This window comes from Struthio camelus, chromosome 1 (genome assembly GCF_040807025.1).
Source record: "Struthio camelus isolate bStrCam1 chromosome 1, bStrCam1.hap1, whole genome shotgun sequence".
NCBI classification, from domain to species: domain Eukaryota; kingdom Metazoa; phylum Chordata; class Aves; order Struthioniformes; family Struthionidae; genus Struthio; species Struthio camelus.
This window is the reverse complement of record NC_090942.1, coordinates 224,045,789-224,065,131: the sequence shown is the minus strand read 5'-3', so window position 1 is coordinate 224,065,131 and position 19,343 is coordinate 224,045,789. Positions and strand designations below refer to the sequence as shown.

General features: G+C 72.9%; 2 protein-coding genes across 3 annotated transcripts; one reads left to right on the top strand and one right to left on the bottom strand.

Moving 5' to 3' along the window:
- Positions 1-18: 18 nt before the first annotated feature.
- Positions 19-5,872, bottom strand: ANAPC15 (anaphase promoting complex subunit 15). 2 transcript variants are annotated; one of them, XM_068930883.1, is made up of 4 exons: positions 5,646-5,872; positions 1,482-1,541; positions 759-896; positions 19-409 (listed from the first exon to the last, which is right to left on the bottom strand). In XM_068930883.1, exons 1-4 carry the CDS (start codon positions 5,763-5,765, stop codon positions 362-364), a joined length of 366 nt encoding a protein of 121 aa, XP_068786984.1. In that variant the 5' UTR covers positions 5,766-5,872; the 3' UTR covers positions 19-361. The 2 variants fall into 2 exon arrangements, with proteins under 2 accessions (XP_068786984.1, XP_068786983.1); XM_068930882.1 differs by having other exon boundaries at positions 1,482-1,604; positions 5,646-5,839.
- A 2,238-nt stretch (positions 5,873-8,110) lies between these two features.
- LOC138065678 (folate receptor gamma-like) lies at positions 8,111-11,213 on the top strand. The gene is made up of 4 exons (XM_068930879.1): positions 8,111-8,440; positions 8,529-8,717; positions 10,703-10,838; positions 10,921-11,213. The coding sequence occupies exons 1-4, from the start codon at positions 8,243-8,245 to the stop codon at positions 11,196-11,198; spliced, it is 801 nt and encodes a 266-aa protein (XP_068786980.1). The 5' UTR covers positions 8,111-8,242; the 3' UTR covers positions 11,199-11,213.
- Positions 11,214-19,343: the final 8,130 nt, after the last annotated feature.

Genomic DNA, 19,343 nt, shown 5'->3' with positions numbered 1-19,343 from the left:
TGGAAAAAAAAAAAAAAAAAAAAAAGATGTATTTATTAGAAAAGATGCAACATTCACGTGATCGCTCTGCCCCTCGGCTGCCCTGGGCAGAGCTGTGCGTTAACCAGCGTCGTCTCAGCGCCCGGAGCAGGAGCCGAAGCATCGCTCCGGCCCCAGCGGGCACCTTCGTGCCGAGTCTGTCTGTTCCACGCAGCCCTCAGAGAGGCAACGAGACGCGGCAGCAGAAGGGGAAGCGTCAGTAAACCATACCCCAGGGTCCTCCAGGACCCCAGAGCCTGGCCCAGGGCCAGCTGCTCAGGCAGGACATCCGTCCCGCCTCCTCCGACTTCCCGGCCTCTGGCTTGGTCGGGATGCGGCAGGATCAGATCATCCACTGGTCTTGATCCTGCTCTGCCCCTTCCATGTCCACCTGGGAAAAGAGGAAACATCTGAGATAGCTCCTGAGCCCTGGGCAGTCTGTTCCCAACAGAAGACCCCTTCCCCTCCTCCCAAAGGCAGGGGCACCCGGCCGAGACAGCAGGCAGATCCCCAGGGTTTAGTCTCACAGCTCCCGTGCTCGGCTGCTGTACAGCCTCGGGCAAGCGCCGTCTCTGGGGCCTCTGGCCCTCCTCCTCCAGGGACAAGCCCGGCATTGGGGACTAGACCAGGAGAGAGAGACCGGAGAGCACCAACCCCACGGCAGCAGAGCCTCCAAGCCGACCCCTTCTGGTTTCAGCGGCCTGGGGACTCAGGCCAGCGCTCCCAGACGTGCCATTTACCTCATTGATCTCCCCGTCATCAGGAGACTCGTTATAATCATTCATCTCGTCCATATCCTGCATGTCCTCGTCGTCCTCAGAGTCCTCCTCGCTGTCTTCGTCATCCTCGTCGTCCTCCTCCTCCTCCTCGTCGTAGTGCTGCAGGCGTGGCGAGAGGCCGCAGCAGTCAGCGTCCGCAGCGCCGCTCCAGCACCCAGCCCTCGCCCCCGCCAGCCCGTCCGCCCCTCACACCGGCTTTACGCCGCAGTCCAGCGTTTGCCGGCGTCAGGCGGAGCTCCACAACGCCTCCGGTTTCAACCCCACCTCCTCGCCCCCTCCTCGGTGCTGCAGGCACCTTGTCCCAGCTCGGACCCAGCCCTGAGGAGCGCGGGCAGCCCGCCGGGGTGCTGCCTTGCCTGCCTGGAAGGGGGGGGGTCCCCAGCGCCCACCCTGCCGCCTTTCAGGGGGACCAGGCACCCCCGGCCGGCGGCTCGCGCGGTCCCCTGCCTCGCTCGGGGCAGCGGAGTCCTCGGCCGCGCGTCCCTGGCATCACCCCAAGAGCTGCTTCACGCTCCCAAAGCCAGATCATCCGCCTGCCCCATCGCGGCAGCTCTCGGCAGGGCTGCCGGTCCGCACAAGGAAGTTTGGGGGGGTTGGGGAAGGCACAAGGGGGGCACAGACCCGACGCAGTCCCGCCAGCACACCCGCCAGGCCCTGCCTCCCCCCGCAGCGCCGCGGACCCACCTCAGACGCAGGCTTGCCTATGGGCACCAAATTGTTGTCCTTCTCCGCGATGCTCTGGAGCTGGGGGCAGAGGGAGAGGCAGCTCAGCACGTAACCAGCCGCGCAGCGTCCCAGCGCGGCTCCCTGCAAAGCAACCGGCTTTCCAGCCAAGTCAGCTCAGGTGCCTCCCTGAACATCACCCCGGGCGCCCGGGTTACGAGAGGGCCCAGGCGAGCTGGAGGAAGCACCCGAGCACCCGGCCGCTCCCTAAATAACTTGCTCCAGTTGGATCCCAGCAAGTTCAGTCGCCAGCCGGCTGCAGACGTAAAGGTTGCTCCGGGCACGGCCGAAGTGCAGCTACTTCTGGCTCGCAGCCGCTGGGGAAGTTTCGCGTTGGAGAAGTTGCCTTCTCCAGCATCTGCCCTTCCCGCCTACCAGCATCCCAGACTAGGAGCGCGCAGAGCAGGGTGACAAGCGCGGGGCCGCCGCGCGCAGGGGAGATCGCGCACGCTAGACCTGTTCAGCTAAGAGGGGAGCGAGGGGGAAGGCGAGAGCTCTGCAGAGTCACGGGGGACAGAGAAAGGGCGATCGGCAGCGATCATCCGCTGTTATCCTGTCGCGTGAGAACTAAGGACCATCCGCGGATGCCACCCGCCAGCTTCAAAAGAAATCAGAGGAAACGTACGTTGCACGTGAGAAACCAACGCTGCGGGAAGTCACCGAGGCCAAGAGGATTAGCGGGGTCAGAGAGCAATCAGATAAAGTCGCAGAAAACAAGGTCGCTTAGGGATACCGCGCAGGAGACACGGATGCAGCCGCTGGCCGGGGAAGTCCCCGAGCATCGCCCGGCCCCGGCCCCGCTCTCGCACCGCCCGCGAGCGCTCGTCGCTAGCTACCGCGGACACAAAACACGCGAGGCCGCGCCGTCCCCCCGCCTCGTCCCGCGGACGACGGCCAGAGGGCCTGCCCTCGCGAACCAGCACAGCAAGGCGCTCGTGCCCAAAAACCCCACGCTTTTCCTTAGAACTGCTTTCTCCCCAGGCGCCTCCCTTCGGCGGCTCTCCCTCGCGCAGCCACAGCACATAATTACTGCTCAATTAACACAGTCTGGCACCTCAAGCCCAGAGAGGCCTCAACTTCTTTCCCCAGGTGCTTGCTCTTTTTTTTTTTTTTTTCTTTTTGCTAAATCATTGATTTAACTTAAGTGATTTAATCACTGAGATTCAGGTTTTTAATTTTAAGCACATTGGCTCTGGTCAGACTCGCCGAGGGGCAAAGGCTGCGACACCCGAACGCCGCCCACAGCGTACACCTGCCGCTGACCACAGTGAGAAGTCCTTCTCCGGGGCACCTTTCCCTAATTCACGGCTGTCGGGGCGGGGAGGGGGCCCCGTGCTTCAGCAACACCTTTTTGAGCTGCCGACACACGTAACGGGAGAGCTGCGAACCACGAAGGGCAGCGGCGTAATTGCGCCCAGAGGGCTGGGCCACGGGACGAGCGGCTCGCTGGGCCCTGCCCGGGCGCCGGGGCGAGGGGGGGCCGGCGGCGCAGCCGCGGCGCCAGGGCAGAAGCACGTGGAAAGCGCTCGGAGGAGCCGACCGCGGACCCGATCCTGCCCCGGCGCTGCAGGGCTGGGGATCCCGCCGGGCGCCCGGGACCCCAGCGCGGTCCTGGGACAGAGGCAGCGACCGGGGCGTTGGTGAGAGCCCGCAGCGGGGCAGGGCCCCAACCGCGGGAGACCCCGGGGGGGCCGGGCCCGGAGCCACGTCGCCGGCCCGCGGTGGGACCCCTGCGCCCCCATCAGCCAGCCCCGCGCCGCAGGTCTCTGCCCTGCGCTCTGCTCACCCAGCCCCAGCAGCCCCGTCCACGGGGACCTCCTGTCGCCCCCATCCTTGGGACCCCTGTCCACGGGACCCCCATCCCCAGGAGCCCCCGCCAGCCCCGTCCACAGGACCCCCATCCCCAGGGACCCCATCCCGGGAAGCCCCTGTTGGCCCTGTCCCCAGGACCCCCACACCCAGAGTCACTTTGTCCTCAGGGATCCCCCACCGGCCCCATCCCCAGGACCCCCTGTCAGCCCCATCCCCACAACCCAACTATCACCCCCGTCTCCATGACCCCCTGCCAGCCCCGTCCCCACAACTCTCATTTCCACAATCCCCTGCCACCCTGGTCCCCACGACCCCCGTCCCCACGACCCCCTGCCAGGCCCGTCTCCACAACCCTCGTTCCCATGACGCCCCATCAGCCCCGTCCCCATGACCCCTGTCCCCAGCACCCTGTCAGCCCCGTCCCCACAACCCAACTATCAGCTCCATCCCCATGACCCCCGTCCCCACGACCTCCTACCACCGCCGTCCCTCTGACCCCATCAGCGCTCTCCCCACGACTGCCATCCCCACAACTCCCATCCCCACAACTCCCTGCCGACCCGGTCCCCATGACCCCCGTCCCCACAAGCCCCACTGTCAGCCCTGTCACCGTGACCCCCAACCCCACGACCCCCGTTCCCACAACCCCCCTGTCAGCCCCATCCCCACGACCGCCATGCCCATGACCCCCATCCCCAGGAACCCTGTCAGTCCCACCCCCACAACCCCTGTCCCCAAGACCTCCTACCACTCCCGCCCCCACGACCCCGTGTTACCCCCGACCCCCACCAGCCCCGTCCCCACGACCCCCTGCCAATGCTGTCCCCACAACTCCCATCCCCACAACGCCCTGCCAGCCCCATCCCCACAACCCTCGGTCCCACAACCCCCGTCAGCCCTGTCCCCACGACCCTCATCCCCATCACTCCCTGCCACCCCCGTCCCCATGACCCTCCTGTCTGCCCCGTCCCCACGACTCCCGTCCCCACCACCCCCTGCCACTCCTGTTCTCATGACCCCCCCGTCAGCCCTGTCCCCATGACCCTCGTCCCCACCGCTCCCTGCCACCCCCATCCCTCTGTCACCCCTGTCCCCATGACCCCTGTGCCCATGACCCCGCCACCCCTGTGCCCACCACCCCCCTCACCCCTGTCCCCATGGCCCCCAGCCACCCCCATCCCCCTGACCTCCCTGTCCCCCTGACCCCTGTGTCCACGACCACCTGCCACCCCTGTCCCCGCGACCCCCATCCCCAGGACCCCCGTCACTCCTGTCCCCACGGCCCCCAGCCACCCCCATCCCTCTGTCACCCCTGTCCCCATGACCCCTGTGCCCACGACCCCGCCACCCCTGTGCCCACCACCCCCTGCCACCCCTGTCCCCACGACCCCTCTCACCCCTGTCCCCATGGCCCCCAGCCACCCCCATCCCCCTGACCCCCCTGTCCCCATGACCCCTGTGTCCACGACCACCTGCCACCCCTGTCCCCACGACCCCCATCCCCAGGACCCCCGTCACTCCTGTCCCCACGGCCCCCAGCCACCCCCATCCCCCTGTCCCCCCTGTCCCCATGACCCTTGTCCCCATGACCCCCCGCCACCCCTGTCCCCACGACTCCCATCCCCAGGACCCCATCACCCCTGTCCCCACGACCCCCATCCCCACGACCCCCATCTCCACGACCCCCGGCACCCCTGTCCCCACGACCCCCATCCCCACGACCCCCATCACCCCTGTCCCCACGACCCCCATCCCCACGACCCCCATCTCCACGACCCCCGGCACCCCTGTCCCCACGACCCCCATCCCCACGACCCCCATCACCCCTGTCCCCACGACCCCCATCCCCACGACCCCCATTCCCAGGACCCCCCGTCCCCCTGCCACCCCTGTGCCCACGACCCCCATCCCCAGGACCCTCCACCCCCCGCCACCCCTGTCCCCACAACCCCTGTCCCCACGACCCCCATTCCCAGGACCCCCCGTCCCCCTGCCACCCCTGTGCCCACGACCCCCTGCCACCCCTGTCCCCACGACCCCCGTCCCCACGACCCCCCACCCCCCGCCACCCCTCTCCCCACGACCCCTGTCCCCACGACCCCTGTCCCCAGGACCCCCGTCCCCAGGACCCCCCACCCCCCGCCACCCCTGTCCCCTCGACCCCCGTCCCCACGACCCCCCACCCCCCGCCACCCCCGTCCCCAGGACCCCCCCGCCACCCCTGTCCCCAGACCCCCCCCGCCGCCGGTCCCCCGCGGACCAGGCCCCGGCACCCCGCCGTGCGGGGCGGAGGCGCGGCGCGGCGCGGCGCACCCAGGCCTGGTGCTGCTGCTCCTGCTGCTGCAGCTCGGTCTCGTCCACGCAGGGCCGGTCCAGGTTGAACCACAGCGCCTCGGTGACGCGCGGCAGCAGCGACGGGAACAGCGTGGACATGCTGCGGCAGCGGCGGCGGCGGCGGAACCCCCGCGCGGCGGGGAGCGGCGCCGACCCGGAGCCGGAGCCCGACGCGCCGGAAGGGGCGGGGCGGCGCTGCGGCGGGCGCGCGCGCACGGCGCATGCGCGGAGGAGCCCGCGGGCCCGCGCCCACGGACGGAACGCCGGCGACGTCACGCCCGCGGGGAGGGGGGGGGTGAGCGAGGGGCGGGGCCTGAGGGGCGAGGGGCGGGGCCAGCGCGTCACCGACTGATGGTGGTTTTGCCACCCGGGGGGGCTGGGTGGGTGCGTGACCCACGGGGGTCGGCCCCGGGTGGGAGTGGGCGTCTGTGGGGGTTTGTGGGTGGGTGGGTGTGTGACCCACGAGTGATCTGCCCCGAGGGGGAGTGGGTGTCTGTGGGGGGTGGTGGGTGCGTGTGTGACCCACTGGGGATCTGCCCCTCGGGTGTTCGTGTGTGTGCGTGGGTGGGTGTGTGATGCATTGCGGATCTGCCCCCGGGTGGGAATGGGTGTCTGTGGGGGCTTGTGGGTGGGTTGGAGTGTGACCCACTGGAGATCTGCCCCCGGGTGGGTGTGGGTGGGCGTGGGGTTTGGTGGGTGTGGGTGTGTGGCCCCACGGGGATGTGCGCTGGGGTGGGAGTGGGTGTTTGTGGGTGGCTGGATGACCCACTGGGGATCTGTCCCTGGGTAGGGCAGGTGTCTGTGGGGGTTTGTGGGTGGGTGTGTGACCCAAGGGGATCTATCTCTTGTGGGTTTGTTTTTGTGCGTGGGTGTGTGCTTGTGCGTGGGTGGCCTATTGGGGATCTGCACCTGAGTGGGAGTGGGTTTCTGTGGGGTTATGTGGGTGGGTGGGTGACCCATGGGGATCAACCCCACGGGTGTGTAGGGGAAGTGTTTGTGGGTGTAGGGGAAGTGTTTGTGGGTGGGTGACCCATGGAGGATCTGGCCCACGGGTGTGCACGTGGGGAGGTGTTTGTGGGTGTATGGGTGGGTGACCCACAGCCCCACAGGTGTGGGGTGTTGTAGGTGGGTGGGTGACCCACGTTGTATCTGCCCCTGGGTGGGAGTTGGTGACCCACGAGGATCTGCCCACGTATGAGTGTGGGGGATGTGTGGCTCTGGGTGACCCACTGGGAACCAGCTCCACGGGTGTTTGTGGATTTGGGTGTGGGTGGGTGTGGGTGTGGATGGGTGACCCACAAGGGACCTGCCCCCGGATGGTTGTGGGTGGATGTATGGGTGTGGGTAACCCACGGGGGAGCAGCCCCTCAGGTGTGGGGGTGGGTGGGTGTGACCCACGGACGATCTGCCCCGGGTATGTGCAGGTGTGGGGGTGGGTGACCCACGGGAGACATGCCCCTAGGTGTGTGTTTGGGCATGGGTGTGGGTGACCCACCAGGGATCTGCCCCTGGGTTTGGGTGGGTGTGGGTACGGATGGCTGCATGGCCCATGGAGAAGCTCCCACCGTGTGGGTGTGGCTGTGGATGACCCACGGGAGATCTGCTCCACAGTCCTGTGGGGGGTGTGGCTGTGGTGACCCAGGAGGGATCTACCCCGGGTGTGTGTCTGCAGATGGGGTGGGTGACTCACGGGGGATCTGAACCCTGGGTGTGGATGGGTGCCTGGGTGGGTGACCCACGGGGGATCTGCCTCTGGGTGGGTGTGGGAGCCCCATGGAGGAACTGAACCCTGGGTGTGTGTGTGTCTGTGTGGGTATGGGTGCCCCACGGGGGACCTCCCCCGTGTGTGGGGGGGGGGTGGGTGCGTGGGTGATCCACAGGGTATCTGTCCCCCCATGTGTGTGTCTGTGTGTGCGCGTGGGTGTGCAGGTGGGTGACCCACGAGGATCTGAACCCTGGGGGTGGGTGTTGGTGACCCACGGGGGACCTGGCCCCGGGTGTGGGTGGGTGCCTGGCTGGGTGACCCACGGGGGACCTGGCCGCGGGTGGGTGTGGGTGCCCCGGGGGGGATCGCTCCCCCATGTGTGTGTGGGTGTGTGTCAGTGACCCACGGGGTGCCTTGCCACGGGTGGGTGTGGGTGCCCCAGGGGGGATCGCTCCCCCATGTGTGTGTGGGTGTGTGTCAGTGACCCACGGGGTGCCTTGCCACGGGTGGGTGTGGGTGCCCCACGGGGGATCGTTCCCCCCAGGTGTGCTTGTGGCTGTCGGTGACCCACGGGGTGGGTGGGTGCCTGGCTGGGTGCCCCACGGGGGATTGTTCCCCCATGGGTGTGTGGGTGTGCGTGTGGGTGACCCACGGGGGATATCCCGTGGGACGGGACGGGGCGGGGGGGGGGTGCGCTGAGCCCTGGGCGCCCGCTGACCTTTGAGTCGAGCCGGGGCGGTTGTGCGCGCACCACCGCCGCCACCCCGGGCACCGGTCCACGGGCCGGCTGTGCGCGCCTCGGCCCCGTCCGGCTGTGCGCGCTCCCTCCGGCTGTTGTGGGCAGCGGGGGCCGGCGCTGCTGCGCAGGGAGATGGCTGCTGCGCGGGACCTGCTGCTGCTGCTGCTGCTGCTGCCGCTGCTGCCGCTGCTGCTGCTGCTGCTGCTGCCGGTGCCGGTGGTGGCGGCGGTGGCGGTGCCGGCGGCCGGCCGCGCGCTGCCGCTCAACGTGTGCATGGACGCCAAGCACCACAAGACGGAGCCCGGCCCCGAGGGGCAGCTCTACGGGCAGGTGGGGGGCGAGGGGCGCCCGGGGGTCACCGCCGCGGTGGTGAGACCCCCGCACCCACCGCCTGTCCCCCCCCACCCCGCTCCGGCAGTGCGCGCCCTGGCGGGACAACGCCTGCTGCACGGCCAACACCAGCGCGGCCGCCCACCAGGACCGCTCGCCCCTCTACAACTTCAACTGGGACCACTGCGGCGCCATGCCGGCCCGCTGCAAGCGCCACTTCGTGCAGGACGCCTGTCTCTACGAGTGTTCGCCCAACCTGGGGCCCTGGATCGACCAGGTAGGGTGGGCGCCCCCCCCCCCGCCCCCCGCCGGTGGGCACGGTGCCGCTGCTGGCACCGGTGGCCCGCGGCGCCTGGCACGGGGGTGAGGTGCCCACGTGGTGCGGGGCTGACGCGCCCGGCGCTGCAGCGCGGCGAGGGGGCAGGGGGGTGGGGGGAGGTGGCCCTGGGCGCCCCGGGGTGGCTCCTGTGGGCACAGCATGCTGGGAGCCACCGCAGCACCCACCCCACACCCCCCCGGCGCGGGTGGCCCACGGGACCTGGCACGGGGCCGTGCACTGCGCAGGGGTGACATGTTGCAAGAGTGCAGGGGGTGGAGGTGGCGCTGGGCACCCCGGGGTGGCAGGGTGCACCGGGTGCCACCGCAGCACCCACCCCACACCCCCCCGGCATGGGTGGCCCACGGGACCTGGCACGGGGCCATGCACGGTGCAGGGGTGGCACGTTGCAAGGGTGCAGGGGGGGGTGGCAGTGGGCACCCCGGGGTGGCAGGGTGCACCGGGAGCCACCGCAGCACCCACCCCACACCCCCCAGCCCGGGTGGCCCACGGGACCTGGCACGGGGCCGTGCACGGCGCAGGGGTGGCACGTTGCAAGGGTGCGGGGGGGGTGGCAGTGGGCACCCCGGGGTGGCAGGGTGCACCGGGAGCCACCGCAGCACCCACCCCACACCCCCCAGCCCGGGTGGCCCACGGGACCTGGCACGGGGCCGTGCACGGCGCAGGGGTGGCACGTTGCAAGGGTGCAGGGGGGGGTGGCAGTGGGCACCCCGGGGTGGCAGGGTGCACCGGGTGCCACCGCAGCACCCACCCCACACCCCCCAGCCCGGGTGGCCCACGGGACCTGGCACGGGGCCGTGCACGACGCAGGGGTGACATGTTGCAAGAGTGCAGGGGGTGGAGGTGGCGCTGGGCACCCCGGGGTGGCAGGGTGCACCGGGAGCCACCGCAGCACCCACCCCACACCCCCCCGGCATGGGTGGCCCATGGGACCTGGCATGGGGCCATGCACGGCGCAGGGGTGGCACATTGCAAGGGTGCGGGGGGGGTGGCAGTGGGCACCCCGGGGTGGCAGGGTGCACCGGGAGCCACCGCAGCACCCACCCCACACCCCCCCGGCACGGGTGGCCCACGGGACCTGGCACGGGGCCGTGCACTGCGCAGGGGTGACATGTTGCAAGAGTGCAGGGGGTGGAGGTGGCGCTGGGCACCCCGGGGTGGCAGGGTGCACCGGGAGCCACCGCAGCACCCACCCCACACCCCCCAGCCCGGGTGGCCCACGGGACCTGGCACGGGGCTGTGCACGGTGCAGGGGTGGCACGTTGCAAGGGTGCGGGGGGGGTGGCACTGAGCACCCAGGGGTGGCTCCTGTGGGCACAACATGCTGGGAGCCACCGCAGCACCCACCCCACAACCCCCCAGCCCGGGTGGCCCACGGGACCTGGCACGGGGCCGTGCACGGCGCAGGGGTGGCACGTTGCAAGGGTGCAGGGGGGGGTGGCAGTGGGCACCCCGGGGTGGCAGGGTGCACCGGGAGCCACCGCAGCACCCACCCCACACCCCCCGGCACGGGTGGCCCATGGGACCTGGCACGGGGCCGTGCACTGCGCAGGGGTGACATGTTGCAAGAGTGCAGGGGGGGGGCGGCGCTGGGCACCCCGGGGTGGCAGGGTGCACCGGGAGCCACCGCAGCACCCACCCCACACCCCCCAGCCCGGGTGGCCCACGGGATCTGGCACGGGGCCGTGCACGGCGCAGGGGTGGCACGTTGCAAGGGTGCAGGGGGGGGTGGCAGTGGGCACCCCGGGGTGGCAGGGTGCACCGGGAGCCACCGCAGCACCCACCCCACACCCCCCAGCCCGGGTGGCCCACGGGACCTGGCACGGGGCCGTGCACGGCGCAGGGGTGGCACGTTGCAAGAGTGCAGGGGGGGGGCGGCGGCGCTGGGCACCCCGGGGCGCCGCTGCGGGCACGGTGCACCGCAGGCGGACACCAGCTGGCGCAAGGAGCGGGTGCGGGGCGTGCCGCTGTGCCGGGAGGACTGCGAGCAGTGGTGGGAGGACTGCCGCGACGCCGCCACCTGCAAGGAGGACTGGCACAAGGGCTGGAACTGGAGCACGGGTGAGGGCGCGGGGCGGGCGGCGGCGGCGGCGGTGGCAGTCCCCCCCCGGCTCAGCGCCGCCGCCTGCCCCGCGCCCCGCAGGCACCAACCTTTGCCCCCGCGGCGCCGCCTGCCAGAAGTTCCCGCGGGTCTTCGGCACGCCGGCCGCCCTCTGCGAGAAGGTGTGGTCGGGCTCGTACCGCTACACCGCGCTGGCCCGCGGCAGCGGCCGCTGCATCCAGATGTGGTTCGACGCCGCCGGGCCCAACCCCAACGCCGCCGTGGCCGAGTACTACGCCCGCGCCGCCGCCGCCGCCGCCGCCACCCCGGTGCCCCCCGCCGCCGCCGCCGCCCTGCTGGCCCTGCTGGCCGCCCGCTGACCCACGGCGCGGCGGGCGCCGGGCAGGACCGCGGCGCGCTGCCCCCGGCCGCCCCCCGGCCCCGCGCGACGCCCAATAAAGGCTGCTGCTCCCTCGGCTGCCCGGCTGGCGGGACGGGTGACGGCTGGGTGGGTGGGAGCGGGGTGGTGCCGGGACCCACGGTGCGCGGGGAGTCACGGTGCACGGGGAGCCATGGTGCACGGGGACCCACGGCGCCTGGGGAGCCACGGTGCACGGGGACCCACGGTGCGCGGGGAGCCACGGTGCACGGGGACCCACAGTGTGCGGGGAGCCATGGTGCACGGGGACCCACGGTGCACGGGGACCCACGGTGCGCAGGGAGCCACGGTGCACAGGGACCCACGGCACCTGGGGAGCCACGGTGCACGGGGACCCACGGCGCCTGGGGACCCACGGTGCGCAGGGAGCCATGGTGCACGGGGACCCACAGCGCCTGGGGAGCCACGGTGCACGGGGAGCCACGGTGCACAGGGACCTACGGTGTGTGGGGACCCACGGCACATGGGGACCCACGGCGTGCAGGGAGCCACAGGGTGCAGGGACCCACAGCACACAGGGACCCACGGCACATGGGGACCTACAGTGCACGGGGACCCACGGCGCACAGGGACCCACAGTGCACAGGGACCCACAGCACACAGGGACCCACGGCGCACAGGGACCCACGGCGCACAGGAACCCACAGCGCACGGGGACCCACGACGCACAGGGACCCACGGCGCACAGGGACCCACAGCGCACGGGGACCCACAGTGCACAGGGACCCACAGCGCACAGGGACCCATGGTGCACGGGGACCCACGGCGCACGGGGACCCACGGCGCACAGGGAGCCACGGTGCGCAGGGACCCACAGTGCACGGGGACCCACGGCACACAGGGACCCACAGCGCACAGGGACCCACAGCGCGCAGGGAGCCACAGCGTGCAGGGACCCACGGCACACAGGGACCCACAGCACACGGGGACCCACGGCGCACAGGGACCCACAGCACACGGGGACCCATGGCACACAGGGACCCACGGCGCGCAGGGACCCACGGTGCGTGGGGACCCACAGCACACAGGGACCCATGGTGCATGGGGACCCATGGCATGCAGGGACCCACGGTGTGTGGGGACCCACGGCGCACGGGGACCTATGGTGTGTGGGCGCCCATGGTGCGCGGGGACCCACAGTGCACAGGGACCTACGGTACATGGGGACCCACGGCGCACGGGGACCCACGGTGCACTGGGACCCACAGCGCACAGGGACACATGGCGTGCAGGGAGCCACAGGGTGTGGGGACCCACGGAGCACATGGGGACCCACGGCACGTGGGGACCCACAGTGTGCAGGGAGCCACAGTGCACAGGGGTCCCATGGCGCACGGGGACCCACGGCACATGGGGACCCACGGTGCACTGGGACCCATGGTGCACAGAGACCCACAGCGTGCGGGGAGGTGGATGGGGCGCAGGGACGCAGAGGATGCGTGGGGGGACATGGAGGGGGCGCAGGGGGACACAGCGGAAGCACAGGGAACCATGGCGCGGGGGGATGCAGAGGGAGCGTGGGGGGGCACGGGGGGGCGTGGGAACCCACGGCACGGGGGGACGCGGGGGGACATGGAGGGGATGCAGGGACCCAGGGTGTGGGGGGACGTGGGGGGACACGGAGGGGATGCAGGGACCCAGGGTGTGGGGCGACGTGGGGGGACACGGAGGGGATGCAGGGACCCAGGGTGTGGGGGGACGTGGGGGGACATGGAGGGGATGCAGGGACCCAGGGTGTGGGGGGACGTGGGGGGACACGGAGGGGATGCAGGGACCCAGGGTGTTGGGGGACGCGGGGGGACACGGAGGGGGTGCGGGGACCCAGGGTGCGGGGGGACATGGAGGGGGCGCGGGGACCCACGGCGCAGGGGGACGCGGGGGGGCGCAGAAGGCGCTGGCAGCGGCCCCAGGGCGGGACGGGGGCAGCAGGGGACAGTGCAGGGGAGGGGGAGCTGCTGGGGGGGGAGACCAGCCCGGGCCCACGCCCACCCCACGGCCCCACTCACACCCCACGCCCCCAGGTTCACACCCCACGGCCCCACTCACACCCCACGGCCCCATTCACCACCCACAGCCCCACTCACAACGCACGGCACCACATTCACACCCCACGGCCCCACATTCACACCCCACAGCCCCTCATTCACACCCCACAGCCCCACTCACACCCCACGGCCCCACTCACACCCCACAGCCCCACTCACAACCCACAGCCCCACTCACAACCCACGCCCCCACATTCACACCCCACAGCCCCTCATTCACACCCCACAGCCCCACTCACACCCCACGGCCCCACATTCACACCCCACAGCCCCACTCACAACCCACAGCCCCACTCACAACCCACGGCATCACATTCACACCCCACAGCCCCACATTCACACCCCACGGCCCCACATTCACACCCCACGGCCCCAGTCACAACCCACGGCCCCACATTCACACCCCACAGCCCCACTCACACCCCACAGCCCCACTCACACCCCACGGCCCCACATTCACACCCCACAGCCCCACTCACACCCACGGCCCCACATTCACACCCCACGGCCCCACTCACACCCCATGGCACCACATTCACACCCCACAGCCCCACTCGAACCCCACATCCCCACTCACACCACACAGCCCCACTCACAACCCACGGCACCACATTCACACCCCACAGCCCCACTCACACCCCATGGCACCACATTCACACCCCACAGCCCCACTCACACCCCACAGCCCCACATTCACAACCCACAGCCCCACTCACACCCCATGGCCCCACATTCACACCCCACGGCCCCACTCACAACCCACAGCCCCAATCACAACCCACGGCCCCACATTCACACCCCACGGCCCCACTCACACCCCACAGCCCCACTCACACCCCACGGCCCCACTCACACCCCACGGCCCCACACCCACCCGACAGCCCCACTCACACCCCACGACCCCACATTCACACCCCCACATTCACACCCCACAGCCCCACTCACAACCCACGGCACAACATACACGCCCCACAGCCCCAGTCACAACCCACGGCACCACATTCACACCCCACAGCCCCACTCACAACCCACGGCCCCACATTCACACCCCACGGCCCCATTCACAAGCCACGGCCCCACTCACACCCCACAGCCCCACGCCCATCCCACAGCCCCACTCACACCCCACGGCCCCAGATTCACAGCCCCACAGCCCGTGTGGGGGCACGGGGGGCTCCTGCTGCGGGGGGACCACGGGGGGGTCCTGCTGCGGACTGGGTCCCGCCGAGCCCTGCCGGCACGAACCGGACCTCGAGGACCGGGACGTCCGGGCCGCGTCCCGCCGAGCCCTGGGGCACGAACCGGACCTCGAGGACCGGGACGTCCGGGCCGCGTCCCGCCGAGCCCTGCCGCCACGAACCGGACCTCGAGGACCGGGACGTCCGGGCCGCGTCCCGCCGAGCCCTGGGGCACGAACCGGACCTCGAGGACCGGGACGTCCGGGCCGCGTCCCGCCGAGCCCTGGGGCACGAACCGGACCTCGAGGACCGGGACGTCCGGGCCGCGTCCCGCCGAGCCCTGCCACCACGAACCGGACCTCGAGGACCGGGACGTCCGGGCCGCGTCCCGCCGAGCCCTGGGGCACGAACCGGACCTCGAGGACCGGGACGTCCGGGCCGCGTTCCGCCGAGCCCTGGGGCACGAACCTGACCTCGAGGACCGGGACGTCCGGGCCGGGTCCCGCCGAGCCCTGGGGCACGAACCGGACCTCGAGGACCGGGACGTCCGGGCCGCGTCCCGCCGAGCCCTGGGGCACGAACCGGACCTCGAGGACCGGGACGTCCGGGCCACGTCCCGCCGAGCCCTGCCGGCACGAACCGGACCTCGAGGACCGGGACGTCCGGGCCGCGTCCCGCCGAGCCCTGGGGCACGAACCGGACCTCGAGGACCGGGACGTCCGGGCCGCGTCCCGCCGAGCCCTGGGGCACGAACCGGACCTCGAGGACCGGGACGTCCGGGCCGCGTCCCGCCGAGCCCTGGGGCACGAACCGGACCTCGAGGACCGGGACGTCCGGGCCGCGTCCCGCCGAGCCCTGGGGCACGAACCGGACCTCGAGGACCGGGACGTCCGGGCCGCGTCCCGCCGAGCCCTGGGGCACGAACCGGACCTCGAGGACCGGGACGTCCGGGCCGCGTCCCGCCGAGCCCTGGGGCACGAACCGGACCTCGAGGACCGGCACGTCCGGGCCGCGTCCCGCCGAGCCCTGGGGCACGAACCGGACCTCGAGGACCGGGACGTCCGGGCCGCGTCCCGCCGAGCCCTGGGGCACGAACCGGACCTCGAGGACCGGGACGTCCGGGCCGGGTCCCGCCGAGCCCTGGGGCACGAACCGGGCCTCGAGGACCGGGACGTCCGGGCCGCGTCCCGCCGAGCCCTGGGGCACGAACCGGACCTCGAGGACCGGGACGTCCGGGCCGCGTCCCGCCGAGCCCTGCCGGCACGAACCGGACCTCGAGGACCGGGACGTCCGGGCCGCGTCCCGCCGAGCCCTGGGGCACGAACCGGACCTCGAGGACCGGGACGTCCGGGCCGCGTCCCGCCGAGCCCTGGGGCACGAACCGGACCTCGAGGACCGGGACGTCCGGGCCGGGTCCCGCCGAGCCCTGGGGCACGAACCGGGCCTCGAGGACCGGGACGTCCGGGCCGCGTCCCGCCGAGCCCTGGGGCACGAACCGGACCTCGAGGACCGGGACGTCCGGGCCGCGTCCCGCCGAGCCCTGCCGGCACGAACCGGGCCTCGAGGACCGGGACGTCCGGGCCGCGTCCCGCCGAGCCCTGGGGCACGAACCGGACCTCGAGGACCGGGACGTCCGGGCCGCGTCCCGCCGAGCCCTGGGGCACGAACCGGACCTCGAGGACCGGGACGTCCGGGCCGGGTCCCGCCGAGCCCTGCCGGCACGAACCGGACCTCGAGGACCGGGACGTCCGGGCCGCGTCCCGTCGAGCCCTGGGGCACGAACCGGACCTCGAGGACCGGGACGTCCGGGCCGCGTCCCGCCGAGCCCTGGGGCACGAACCGGACCTCGAGGACCGGGACGTCCGGGCCGCGTCCCGCCGAGCCCTGGGGCACGAACCGGACCTCGAGGACCGGGACGTCCGGGCCGCGTCCCGCCGAGCCCTGCCGCCACGAACCGGACCTCGAGGACCGGGACGTCCGGGCCGCGTCCCGCCGAGCCCTGGGGCACGAACCGGACCTCGAGGACCGGGACGTCCGGGCCGCGTCCCGCCGAGCCCTGGGGCACGAACCGGACCTCGAGGACCGGGACGTCCGGGCCGCGTCCCGCCGAGCCCTGGGGCACGAACCGGACCTCGAGGACCGGGACGTCTGGGCCGCGTCCCGCCGAGCCCTGGGGCACGAACCGGACCTCGAGGACCGGGACGTCCGGGCCGCGTCCCGCCGAGCCCTGCCGCCACGAACCGGACCTCGAGGACCGGGACGTCCGGGCCGCGTCCCGCCGAGCCCTGGGGCACGAACCGGACCTCGAGGACCGGGACGTCCGGGCCGCGTCCCGCCGAGCCCTGGGGCACGAACCGGACCTCGAGGACCGGGACGTCCGGGCCGCGTCCCGCCGAGCCCTGGGGCACGAACCGGACCTCGAGGACCGGGACGTCCGGGCCGCGTCCCGCCGAGCCCTGGGGCACGAACCGGGCCTCGAGGACCGGGACGTCCGGGCCGCGTCCCGCCGAGCCCTGGGGCACGAACCGGGCCTCGAGGACCGGGACGTCCGGGCCGCGTCCCGCCGAGCCCTGGGGCACGAACCGGACCTCGAGGACCGGGACGTCCGGGCCGCGTCCCGCCGAGCCCTGCCGCCACGAACCGGACCTCGAGGACCGGGACGTCCGGGCCGCGTCCCGCCGAGCCCTGGGGCACGAACCGGACCTCGAGGACCGGGACGTCCGGGCCGCGTCCCGCCGAGCCCTGGGGCACGAACCGGACCTCGAGGACCGGGACGTCCGGGCCGCGTCCCGCCGAGCCCTGGGGCACGAACCGAACCTCGAGGACCGGGACGTCCGGGCCGCGTCCCGCCGAGCCCTGGGGCACGAACCGGACCTCGAGGACCGGGACGTCCGGGCCGCGTCCCGCCGAGCCCTGGGGCACGAACCGGACCTCGAGGACCGGGACGTCCGGGCCGCGTCCCGCCGAGCCCTGGGGCACGAACCGGACCTCGAGGACCGGGACGTCCAGGCCGCGTCCCGCCGAGCCCTGCCGGCACGAACCGGACCTCGAGGACCGGGACGTCCGGGCCGCGTCCCGCCGAGCCCTGGGGCACGAACCGGACCTCGAGGACCGGGACGTCCGGGCCGCGTCCCGCCGAGCCCTGGGGCACGAACCGGACCTCGAGGACCGGGACGTCCGGGCCGCGTCCCGCCGAGCCCTGGGGCACGAACCGGACCTCGAGGACCGGGATGTCCGGGCCGCGTCCCGCCGAGCCCTGGGGCACGAACCGGACCTCGAGGACCGGCACGTCCGGGCCGCGTCCCGCCGAGCCCTGCCGCCACGAACCGGACCTCGAGGACCGGGACGTCCGGGCCGGGTCCCGCCGAGCCCTGCCGGCACGAACCGGACCTCGAGGACCGGGACGTCCGGGCCGCGTCCCGCCGAGCCCTGGGGCACGAACCGGACCTCGAGGACCGGGACGTCCGGGCCGCGTCCCGCCGAGCCCTGGGGCACGAACCGGGCCTCGAGGACCGGGACGTCCGGGCCGGGTCCCGCCGAGCCCTGGGGCACGAACCGAACCTCGAGGACCGGGACGTCCGGGCCGCGTCCCGCCGAGCCCTGGGGCACGAACCGGACCTCGAGGACCGGGACGTCCGGGCCGCGTCCCGCCGAGCCCTGGGGCACGAACCGGGCCTCGAGGACCGGGACGTCCGGGCCGCGTCCCGCCGAGCCCTGGGGCACGAACCGGACCTCGAGGACCGGGACGTCCGGGCCGCGTCCCGCCGAGCCCTGCCGGCACGAACCGGACCTCGAGGACCGGGACGTCCGGGCCGCGTCCCGCCGAGCCCTGCCGCCACGAACCGGACCTCGAGGACCGGGACGTCCGGGCCGCGTCCCGCCGAGCCCTGCCGGCACGAACCGGACCTCGAGGACCGGGACGTCCGGGCCGCGTCCCGCCGAGCCCTGCCGGCACGAACCGGACCTCGAGGACTGGGACGTCCGGGCCGCGTCCCGCCGAGCCCTGGGGCACGAACCGGACCTCGAGGACCGGGACGTCCGGGCCGCGTCCCGCCGAGCCCTGGGGCACGAACCGGACCTCGAAGACCGGGACGTCCGGGCCGCGTCCCGCCGAGCCCTGCCGGCACGAACCGGACCTCGAGGACCGGGACGTCCGGGCCGCGTCCCGCCGAGCCCTGGGGCACGAACCGGACCTCGAGGACCGGGACGTCCGGGCCGCGTCCCGCCGAGCCCTGCCGCCACGAACCGGACCTCGAGGACCGGGACGTCCGGGCCGCGTCCCGCCGAGCCCTGGGGCACGAACCGGACCTCGAGGACCGGGACGTCCGGGCCGCGTCCCACCGAGCCCTGCCGGCACGAACCGGACCTCGAGGACCGGGACGTCCGGGCCGCGTCCCGCCGAGCCCTGGGGCACGAACCGGACCTCGAGGACCGGGACGTCCGGGCCGGGTCCCGCCGAGCCCTGGGGCACGAACCGGACCTCGAGGACCGGGACGTCCGGGCCGCGTCCCGCCGAGCCCTGGGGCACGAACCGGGCCTCGAGGACCGGGACGTCCGGGCCGTGTCCCGCCGAGCCCTGCCGGCACGAACCGGACCTCGAGGACCGGGACGTCCGGGCCGGGTCCCGCCGAGCCCTGGGGCACGAACCGGACCTCGAGGACCGGGACGTCCGGGCCGCGTCCCGCCGAGCCCTGGGGCACGAACCGGGCCTCGAGGACCGGGACGTCCGGGCCGCGTCCCGCCGAGCCCTGCCGGCACGAACCGGACCTCGAGGACCGGGACGTCCGGGCCGGGTCCCGCCGAGCCCTGGGGCACGAACCGGACCTCGAGGACCGGGACGTCCGGGCCGCGTCCCGCCGAGCC